The sequence below is a fragment of the Cyclopterus lumpus genome, chromosome 22 (genome assembly GCF_009769545.1).
Source record: "Cyclopterus lumpus isolate fCycLum1 chromosome 22, fCycLum1.pri, whole genome shotgun sequence".
Classification (NCBI taxonomy): Eukaryota; Metazoa; Chordata; class Actinopteri; order Perciformes; family Cyclopteridae; genus Cyclopterus; species Cyclopterus lumpus.
The window spans coordinates 11,677,744-11,688,282 of NC_046987.1; the positions used below are offsets into that span (position 1 = coordinate 11,677,744).

The 10,539-nt window shown below is 41.8% G+C and overlaps 2 protein-coding genes across 7 annotated transcripts in view; one reads left to right on the forward strand and one right to left on the reverse strand.

The window, feature by feature from the left end:
• Nucleotides 1–739: 739 nt before the first annotated feature.
• LOC117725322 (sphingolipid delta(4)-desaturase/C4-monooxygenase DES2-like) lies at nucleotides 740–8,153 on the forward strand. Of its 4 annotated transcripts, none has more exons than XM_034525425.1 (4): nucleotides 740–975; nucleotides 1,162–1,386; nucleotides 5,532–6,274; nucleotides 6,932–8,153. In XM_034525425.1, the coding sequence occupies exons 2-4, from the start codon at nucleotides 1,305–1,307 to the stop codon at nucleotides 7,073–7,075; spliced, it is 969 nt and encodes a 322-aa protein (XP_034381316.1). In that variant the 5' UTR covers nucleotides 740–975; nucleotides 1,162–1,304; the 3' UTR covers nucleotides 7,076–8,153. The 4 variants fall into 4 exon arrangements, with proteins under 4 accessions (XP_034381316.1, XP_034381318.1, XP_034381319.1 ...); XM_034525427.1 differs by having other exon boundaries at nucleotides 1,165–1,386; XM_034525428.1 differs by having other exon boundaries at nucleotides 1,247–1,386.
• Nucleotides 8,154–8,264: 111 nt separating this feature from the next.
• evla (Enah/Vasp-like a) overlaps nucleotides 8,265–10,539 on the reverse strand; it is a 33,580-nt gene continuing 31,305 nt past the window's right edge. For all 3 annotated transcript variants that reach the window (XM_034525424.1, XM_034525423.1, XM_034525422.1), the window contains 4 exons: nucleotides 10,484–10,539; nucleotides 10,176–10,233; nucleotides 10,002–10,059; nucleotides 8,265–9,723 (listed from right to left, as the gene is read on the reverse strand). The exon at nucleotides 10,484–10,539 is cut by the window's right edge and continues 5 nt beyond it. In XM_034525424.1, the coding sequence (XP_034381315.1) occupies nucleotides 9,686–9,723; nucleotides 10,002–10,059; nucleotides 10,176–10,233; nucleotides 10,484–10,539 (210 nt within the window). In that variant the 3' untranslated portion in view covers nucleotides 8,265–9,685. The remainder of the gene's footprint in view (nucleotides 9,724–10,001; nucleotides 10,060–10,175; nucleotides 10,234–10,483) is intronic.

Genomic DNA, 10,539 nt, shown 5'->3' on the forward strand with positions numbered 1-10,539 from the left:
TCCGGTCCAGTGGACGGAGCAGTGCCAGTTGGTGTTTGAGAAGGTAAAATAAGCTCTCTGTGAGGAACTAGTCCTTCATGCACCTAACTTCTCTCTCTCTCTTTTACTCTGCAGACTGACGCATCAAACAGAGAGCTGGGGGCCGTTTTGTCCCAGCAGGTAAGGGGGGTTGAGCAGCAGGAAGCTGTCCGAGAGCACGGTGGAGAAGGAGGGCCTGGCCATCCGGTGGGCGGTTGACTCCCTGTGCTACTACCTCCTGGGACGCTCATTCACCCTCTGTTCGGACCACGCCTCGCTCCAGTGGCTCCACCGCATGAAAGATACCAACGCCTGGAGCACTCGGTGGTATCTGGCTTTACAGCCTTTTAATTTCAAGTTGATCCATAGGCTGCGGACATAGATGGTAATGGCCCACTTCCTCTCCTGCTCTCGGGCTGAGTAGGTTAGGCCGGATAGCTCCCTGGCCTAAGTCGAGCGGTGGGTGTATTCAATTCAAGGCACCAGGCATCAGACACCGCCAGGTCCAGCAGCATATCTAGGGGCTCGACCAGGGCAAACCTGATTCAGCCCTAACTATAAGCACTATCAAACAGGAAAGTCTTAAGTCTATTCTTGAATGAGGTGACTGTGTCTGCCTCCCGGACTGAAAGTGGAAGCTGGTTCCATAAAAGAGGAGCTTGATAACTGAAGGCTCTGGCTCCCATCCTAATATGTAGGTATGTGGTGGCGGGGGCGTGGTTAGGCTCAGCTGCGGAGGGAAGTGGGGGAGTGGCTCAGGGAACAGGTGCCGGAAAGAGAACTAATTGGCCTCAGTTGAAACTGATCAAATGTTTTGTGTCTCTTCTCTATATATTGAGCTGAGTAGGATGGAGGCGAGAGGAAGGAGAGCAAGAGGCACAGACTGCTAAGACCACGCATGGCACAATAAAAGTATTGCAAACCGATACCTTGGTGCTGGGGGGAAAACTCGGGAAGGTAACACGCTCTTGTTACAGTATGGACTGTATTTTCTTTTTTTAAATAGACTATTATGTTTGCAATACCAGTACACAACATCCCTCTAGGCCTAGAAGTATAATTCCAGTTGGTTCTCGTGACAGAATGTAAAGATGCCGTTGTTTGCATGCTGGGGAGCAAAAGATTACATAGCCTGTATTTAAGCAGGCGCTCAACTTGGGGGAGGAGTTTGTGATCACACCTCACACCTGCAGCCTACATCCTGTGTGAGTGTCCCGATACTGTTCAGGTTTGACGACACACATAACGCCACAAAGTCGGTTGCCTCGGACAGAGAAAGTTTCGTCATGGGCAAGACAGGTGGAAGAGGCGACTTTGAATGGGTCGACAATGACCAGCCACACACTTCAAGAAGGAAAGAAATTCTGGGTAAGATTATATAAGCACATGAGGGGAGAGGCAGAGGGATGTGAGTGTTAGGGGTCATTGAACCTCTCTTCCTTTTACATATATTAATTGACAAGCAAGTTCATGTTTTATTGAATGGATAGTTGTTTGGCAGGTCTGCAGCCTATTGTGGCTCCAAATGCATGACATAAACTTTATTTTACTAACGGCTAGCATCAAAGTAGTGGTCAAACTGATCATGAATGATTGTGACGCTGCCCGATGGTCTTTTAGCAGTGGCTCTGAAAAGTGGCTCTTTGACATGAAGCGTGCACTTTAATCTGAAATATAAGTTTTATTTGAACCGTATTCATTTATTTCTACGTATGTAGACACGTCTCTCTTTAACGTGGTGAAAATTAAATCCCATGATGGATGTACAGCTTTAAGGTGTTTAAACAGTGTCTATCATGACGTCTTGTTATTTATTTTACTTTTTGCCTGTTGGGTAGGCTACAATATCATAATTTGACACATGGCTATGAGAAAATAACACACTGCCGGTGAGTTAAAATCATACAGTAGAATATGTAGGAGATGTATCTTTGTTTAGGGAATTCCTATTGGCTAAACATTCACAAAATAAGAAGGGTTTGGTCAGTAAAGGGGAGACCTACATGCAGTGAAACCCTTTTAGTTACCAGGTGAGCCCATTATACATAGTGTATTATAGAAGTGAGCTGAGGTAAAGAAGCCAGACAGATTTGCATGAGCAACAGCATCATGGTGCATAGCTATCTTCAGCTAATGCATGATAGTATATGCTCATTTACCCCTGTGTTCCTGAATTCTGGTGTGGTTTGTGTAACAAATCAGAACCTGCATGTCCTTATTATATTATGTTGTGAATATCACATTAACTAAATCTAGCTCTTTTTGTAACGGTGACTGTTTCTGAACAACTCCCTTATATTTCACTCAGCAAAACAACACCTCTGCTAATTAAAATGACTTTTGTCAGCAGGCCCTTTGCAGGAGAAGAGTTGGTATCCTACAACATGATTGATTGTGTTGTTAAAACCCAGCTCAGAGACTGCAACATGGATGGGAGACCAGACGAGTTAAAAACGATAGATTACATTTACATTTAGCAGACGCTTTTATCCAAAGCGACTTACATTCATATACCTTAGACACAGCAACAGGGAGCAATTTGGGGTTAAGTGTCTTGCTCAAGACACATCGACATGGGCTAGCAGAGCAGCGGATCGAACCACAGATCCTCTGATTTAAGGTCGGAACTGCTAACCACTGAGCCACAGTCGCCCCCGCTAGATAGATATTTATTTAAAGAATAACACAACTAGCTTAAACAAACAAAACAAATAAGCTGTAGTGTCCACCACAGGAGAGCAGCCAGCCAGTCAAGGGAGCGACCTCGGTCTTCAGGTGATGCCTTTTTATAGTAGCCTCCAGGCTCAGGTGTGGCTCAACAGATGATAAACAGCCTGAAAGACCAAATACAGAGCAAACAGGACCCATACCCCTAAAGGAAGGGAGGGGTCCTCACACCCCCTCCAAAAAACAGTGTTCCGACCAGAAAACTGACTTTTTAATGCAAACTACATAGATTTTATATTTTCAGTTTTCTTACCGGTCTTTGTGCATCTCCCAGTCCGCCAATCAATCCAGTCACCCAGAAACTCCAACATGTGGAGAAGCATCTAAGAGTGAGCTGAGAAAGAAGGGAGGCCAGAGAGATTACACTGTAATATGAAATGGCACCAGATTGAACAGCACAGTTTCTCAGGAACGAGTGGTGAATACACAGAACCGGAATTTCCATAATTACCAGCTACCAAACTGAACTACCATAAACACCAATCCAAAGTAGCATCCAGAAGGTTCCTCTGACACAATGGCTCACTAGCCAACCAAGTCGTCCACAGACGCACAGCACAAAGAGGCAACCCAACTACAACAACGCTCACACCAACAAGGCATGCACTGTAGTTCTTATGGTCACAGTAACAGTTCACCACATCCCTCCTTTAACTACCAACCTGCTAACCATATGAACCATTACCTACTGCAGCAGGAGTCTTCAGGCTCTCAAGCTTAATACCTGCAAGGTAACTGGGCCCAACTACGCAGACACCCAACAGGAGTCCAGAATCATTTAAAACATGACCATAAACACAAGAACCGGAATACAAAACATGCAGTTAGCAGGAAACAAAAAACACCCATTGTTTTATCAGTAAACCAAGGAGCGGTAAAGGCTTCCAGTTTAGATTAGATTAGAAAACGTTATTAATCCCCAGTGGGGAAACTGATTTCCCCACTGGGGATTAATAACACCAAACATTCGTACAGACAACAATAGACACAGTCCACAGAACACAACAGACAAGTAACACACTACAAGGAACAAACAAAACCAGAAGATGCCCCATAAAATATGTCCATCAGAAAGATGCTAAGTCTAAATCTAAAAACACCTAAAGGTGTTCATTAAAAAAAATCAAACTGCTGCCGGAACAAAGGACCTTCTGAGTCGTTCAGTAGAACACTGAGGCATCCTGAGTCGCTCACTGAATGAACTTCTGAGTCCATTAAAAACACAGTGTAGTGGATGGCCTTCAAAAGAAATGATTGTTTTTAACTTGGCCCTTGTCCTCTTTTGTATAGTGACCTCTAGTGAGTCCGGGGGAAGGCCAATCACTGAGCCAGCCTTTTTGATCATCTTATTGATCCAAACAACCAATGCCCTAGTAGCTCCTCCAAAGCTCTCAAGACTTTCTCTACAGAAGCCATCATAGAGGAAACAGACTGCCTGAACAAAACACTGATCCACACATAGACCAACACTCAAACAGCAAAAGCAGCCCATACACAGCCATCATTGCTGTCGCTCTAACTACCTAACCAGAACTAAGTAAGCTCCCCCCTAGCATTCAGGTGTTACTTGTGGTGGGAACTTATGCACTAAAACCTGCAGGCCCGGTAAAGCCACCATAGACAGACAACCCACTTGGAGCCTCGGACCTGAGACAACTGCTCCAACTATTTTCATCACCACACTAGCAAAAAACCCCAACGAACTCCAAAGGGAATCCACTCTTCAGCCTAACAGGGACAGACCAACATAAATGTACTCGCTGATTCGATGTGAGGTCCTGGGACAGGGATGTCGTGTGTACAGATTGTAAAGCCCTCTGAGGCAAATTTGTAATTTGTGATATTGGGCTATACAAAATAAACTGAATTGAATTGAATTGAATGTATAGAGGACCAGAACAATCACAAGCATAACACAGCTCAAACATACACCTCAAACATATGGCTGCTCAAATTCACAAACAGGAAACATCCTACTGCCCACACTCGTCCATGTCTCCCAAACAACCAGATTTTCTACCTGCTCACTAAACGAGGTGCACCTGACCACTACTATCTCTGCACATCAAATCAATTACAAACTGCAGATCAAACTTCACTACAAATCTAACCCTGGTCAATCAAATAGGACGAGCTCCCATATGTTCCAACCCAGCTCAGAGACTGCAACATGGATGGGAGACCAGACGATAGATAAACATTTATTTAAAGAATAACATAACTAACTTAAACAAACAAAACAAATAAGCTGTAGTGTTCGCCACAGGAGAGCAGCCAGACAGTCAAGGGAGCGACCTCTGTCTTCAGGTGTTTTCTAGCAGCCTCCAGGCTCAGATGTGGCTTAGCAGCTGATGAACAGCCTAAAAGACATAACCCAGAGCAGGACCCAGACCCCTAAAGGAAGGGAGGGGTCGTCACAGTGTTCTTTGGGTTGCAGAGTGTCACAGTAATAAGTTGAGATCAAACGTATACAATTGTGGGTGAATGAGTCCTGCTCAACAGCTTTTCTGCCGGATTCATGACATTAACTTTCTATACATCCTACAAAATCATATACAAAAAATAAGAAAAAAATAATCAGTAACTTTTTCTCTTCCCTTTCACTTCTCTCATAAATGTACTATTTCCCTTTTAATTTGGTCCCCTTTACTATTTTCCACTTTTCAACTCCCTATACTTTCTTTTTTTTCCCTCGTTTTAATCCACTTCTGCTCTTCCAATTCCCTTTTCTTCCCGGCAATCACCTAATTTCTGTCCACATCCCTTTCTCCTGCTTTTCTCCCAAGCCAAATATCCAGAGATCAAGTCTCTGATGGGGCCGGATCCCCAGCTGAAGTGGGTAGTATCGGGCATGGTCCTGACTCAGCTCCTGGCCTGCTACCTGGTCCATGACCTCTCCTGGAAGTGGATCTTCTTCTGGGCTTACGCCTTCGGAGGCTGCATCAACCATTCCTTGATTCTGGCTATCCACGACATCTCTCACAATGTGGCCTTTGGCAACAAGCTGGCGAAGTGGAACCGCTGGTTTGCCATGTGGGCCAACCTGCCCATTGGGTTGCCTTGCTCTGCCTCCTTTAAGAAATACCACATCGACCACCATCGGTATCTTGGTGGGGACCAGCTGGATGTTGACATCCCCACAGACATTGAGGGGTGGTTCTTCTGCACCCCAGCCAGGAAGGTCCTCTGGCTCTTCCTCCAGCCTTTCTTCTACGCCATTCGCCCATTGATGGTCAAACCTAAACCAGTGGGTCAGCTGGAGATCCTAAATGCAGCTGTTCAGCTCATAGTAGACATAATGATCTACTATCTATGGGGGCTGAAGCCCATTGTTTACCTCATTGCAGGTACTATCCTGTGTTTGGGACTGCATCCTCTCTCAGGACATTTCATAGCTGAGCATTACATGTTCCTGAAGGGACACGAGACATATTCCTACTATGGACCACTGAATCTCATCACCTTCAACGTTGGTTATCACATGGAGCACCATGACTTCCCGAGCATACCTGGCAGCAAACTACCTCAGGTGAGACTGTGTTCTTGTGATAAATCATGGCTTAATTTCCAACTTTGGACTCAAGTCATTCTTTTGAGGTTGTGGGGGATTTTTGCTCAAGGTGTGGGCAGATAAGACGGGGCTGTCCTGTCTTTCAGAACCTACTGTAAGTCACTTTTTTCCCCATCAACTGCAAATATTTATCAGATGAAAGGCCGGGCTCTGTAATTGATTAACTGCTGCTTCTCTTGCACCATCAGAGCATGAGGAGATCCAAAGTGAGATGCCTGCCTTTTGACACAGAAGGCAGCTAATTTTATCAAACTTTTTTGCTTATGTTCATTTACTGTTTATGAACATTTTCAGGATTTTCTTGAATCATTCTGTGCTTTAAACCATAGTGCATCGGTATCATGCGATGTCAACTGTGGCCACAGCTGTCCAAACTGTGTGTGATGGTTTTGACAGAAAGTCTTTTATGAGAGAAACTGTGAATATGTTTTCCTTTTGAACAAAGCAGTGACATGTCTGCTTGTATCAGTCTTTGTATTTGATTCTTGTAATGAAATCTATTTTTGCAATTTAAATGCTATGTCTATATTTCACATATAGCTGATGAACAATTAACATTCTTCTTTTTCACAAGCTCTAATTCTCTAACTTTATGTTTTTTGTGTTTTTTGGCAGGTAAAGCAAATTGCAGCAGAGTATTACAACTCCCTGCCTCAACACACTTCCTGGATTCGGGTATTATGGGACTTTGTGTTCGACGACAGCATCGGTCCATATGCCAGAATCAAACGGGAGTACAAGCTAAGCAAGGAGGAATAGATCTGTGACTGATTATATTTCCCCTTGAACAGAAATGTGAATTTCAGTGGTTAAATATGTATGGACCCCTATGAAATAAAATTCTTAATATTCTCATTATATTCCCTTTTTGTAGTGTGTGGTTGTCACTGTTAGTAAAATGTCTAACATCTTAATTAAGACCTGCACTTGAGTTACTTAAAGGCAGATGAATGGGTAGTTCAGTTGCATACATTCAAAGTATGCAAATGAAAGAGTAAAATGCAGCTAGTTGGTTTCCTCACCTCATTATTTATTCGTGCTTCTATTCCTGCTATAAGCAGATGTCCCGTTGTCGTGAGACTGTAATGACATTTCCTTGTATCCAGAAGGCAAAATATCGATGAAAAAGCTAATATTTCAACACAAATAAAATCCTAATTTCTGTAGGAAAAGGTCATATACATTCTCATGAGGTTTAACAGAAATGGCACTAGCTCTTTTGTTTCCTGCCTACACACGTTACTGTACGTCTTTTACATTTCTGATTGTGAGAATGGAGGCAGTCAAAGGCTCTCAGATTACTTATTACAATTTCAAATTTCTCATAGCAGAGGGGGAAAATAGCATTGGAACTTACCTTTCAGTAAGAAGAGCCTTTTCTTCAGTGATGCCCCATTCTGAATGTTCGCAGCTTCATTGTGCTGTAAACTGTTTAATTACATCTATAAAGAGTGGACAAAATAACAGGAACACCTTTGTAATCCCAAAAATAAGTTATTTAGATAAATCCAGTTGGAGTTTGGATGTTGTTTTTGTTATTAACTGTCAGATGTGCAGAAGGACTGCAGTGGTCATTTCATGTTGCTCAGCAAGTCACTTTCAATCAGCGTTAGTGAGTATTTTTGTGAACACTGGTCCTACAGCCAATCAACACTTCTGACCCATGAATTTAAAGACGAATTCACCAAACTGGTATTTACGACAGAGCTATTGTTTTATTAATTGTTTGTTATTTTGCCAACTTTATCTGAGTGTTGTGGTTGATAAGCGTGATATTTGTTGTTTCTATTTAAATGACTGCACTATATATATTAAACCAGTAAAAGATCTTTGTAAGAAGAAACTACTGTAAAGAATATTAATTTTACATTTCCTTTCCTTTCCTTGTAAACTTTCATCACAAAACACAAGGGAACACACACAGTATTGTGTAGATGGTGGACACGTCTATTGTTGTTTGAATGAATTTACTTCCAGCTTTTAAATTAGAACGTAGTTGCGAGCGGACAGAGTGGATAGAATGCAACAACCAATATTCAACCAAATCCTTCCTGCAAAGACACATTTAGCTACCATCACATAGGCTTACTATTCACTTTCTGCACATTCTTTTCTGGTAAGATTTGCATATTGCCATCGCAGTCCCCCCTTTTTTCAAAACATTGCTACCATTATCAAGTTCAACATTTCATATATAGAAAGGGGAATCTTCATGGAAACAAACCACATTAATAAATGTACCACCATTTGTATTTCTTCTTTTTTTTCCCCTTCAAAATCAAATCAAAAATAAATTCATAGAAATGGGGGTTTCATGCATATTTGGGAGGTTCATAAAGTATAGGATGTAGTACTACATTGTTTTCTATCTATGTAAAACCAGGTGGCACATTTACAGTTATCGGCCTGTTTTGTGAATAATCCCCAAGTTTCAATGATCTCGCACATTTGAACAGGTAGAGAAACTTGAACCTCGGTCACACTGGAGTTGTGTATAATGTTATTGTGTGTTATCGGATCAATTACCAAACATGAATTGCTCATTTGCGATGTGTGCCTCAGGTGTGGCAGAAAGAGGTATTTAAGTAGCTAAGTGTGGTTAAAACATTAAAATGTTTTTCAACATCTCTGAAGAGAAAATATTACATACGCAACACCAGTATGAACAAGATCATAAAAGGTTGTTTTGTTTTGTTTTTTAAAATATTCCAGTTGAGGGCAGGTGTGTCTGCAGCACCATTATGCCCTCTTGTGCTTGTTATTATGAAATAGTTGGGGATGAACTAAACAAACAAATAATAATAGAAAATAGAAAAGGCGGACATAAATGGTGTGCAGGATTCCTTTCTCCTTCTATAATATCAATAAAATACCCATTGTCATCAACAGCATCATCATTATCACCACAGTATTTTAAATAATAAAACAGTAAAAACTTAGAAAACAAAAATATTTTCTTAAGACTTGGACTGAACAGAGAACAAAGAGCTGCAACGCTGGGCTGACTGAGTCTATGGGTGCACAGAGAGGACCACCACACCAAACTCAGCACCAATGTCCGTCCATCTCTCAATACATCTTTTAGTATATCTTTCATCCTCTGTTTGAGTTTGTCAGTCCTTTAATCTTCCTTTAAGCATCCTTCTGATCTCCTTATGCTCCCCTCTGTCTCATCAACCCATTCTCTCTGTTTCTCTCTGACATTTTCGCTGTCCAGCAGACTCAAATGTTGGCACAACATCTCTGCAACTTGCACCGTGGCATCGCGAGGTCACAGAAACATTGAGAGAACATTCCCCTGGTCCTCGTGTCTGTGCATCTGCATGTCCATCCTCCTCTTGCTCTCCTCCTACTGTTGCTCAGATGAGATTAGGATGTACTGATTCTGCCGATTTCTTGTCTGATGGCTGCAAGAACAAAAAACACGTTTTAGAGAATGAAAGTATTCAGAAGCAACAACTTTGCACTCATACTTGGCCAATCATATATTTGTTTGTGTCAAATGTTTGAAAACATGGCATTGCAATTACTGGTTTTGACAAGCTTTTTTTTAAACTCAAACTACTGCCGTAGCATTTAGTAGCCAGTGAGTATTAAAAACTAGTGAGTGAGAAAAGATGAACGATTAAACATGCTACGTGCTCCTGGATTCAGCAATTAACTTTACATACAATGCATTGCTTACCATTAATGATTTCATCTTTCACTTTATGCAACTCACGTACAACTTCATCCAAAATTTCCTGCAAAACAAGACCTTCTTGTAAGTTCAACAACAGCGGGTTAGGACAACAGTTAATCCAAAAAGGACAAATCCATATGATCTCTTACTTTAATTAAACATGTTAATGATACCAACCTGTTTCATTCTGTCAAATTCTGTGTCTGATTCACTAGTGCTGCCGATGGGTCTCACTCTGCAACACAAAAAATTAACTGCAGATGAGTATTAAACATTCGCCCACATATTCAAGGATTACATCTTGTTAAAAGTATTTTTTACCACAGTTTAGACAATTCTTCTTAGATCAATATTTCATTTTTCGTCACTTGCATTAGTGCTTATAATACAAAGGATGAGATTAATGTTGAAACCCCAGGGGTTAATTCTAGAGGTTTTCTATTTCATATTCATACACACTCCCTTTGCTCCTCTTATCTACAGACCTGGACACCAGCGAGGACTTGTCTGTAGAGTTGGACCGTTCCCATGGCTTCTTCCC

Bases quoted from the DNA above. Each gene is read 5' to 3' on its own strand.
- LOC117725322 (XM_034525425.1), top strand. From the start codon at position 1,305: ATGGGCAAGACAGGTGGAAGAGGCGACTTTGAATGGGTCGACAATGAC. The intron at 1,387-5,531 runs GTAAGATTATAT...TTTTCTCCCAAG, and splicing joins AAGAAGGAAAGAAATTCTGG to CCAAATATCCAGAGATCAAG. The intron at 6,275-6,931 runs GTGAGACTGTGT...GTTTTTTGGCAG, and splicing joins CTGGCAGCAAACTACCTCAG to GTAAAGCAAATTGCAGCAGA.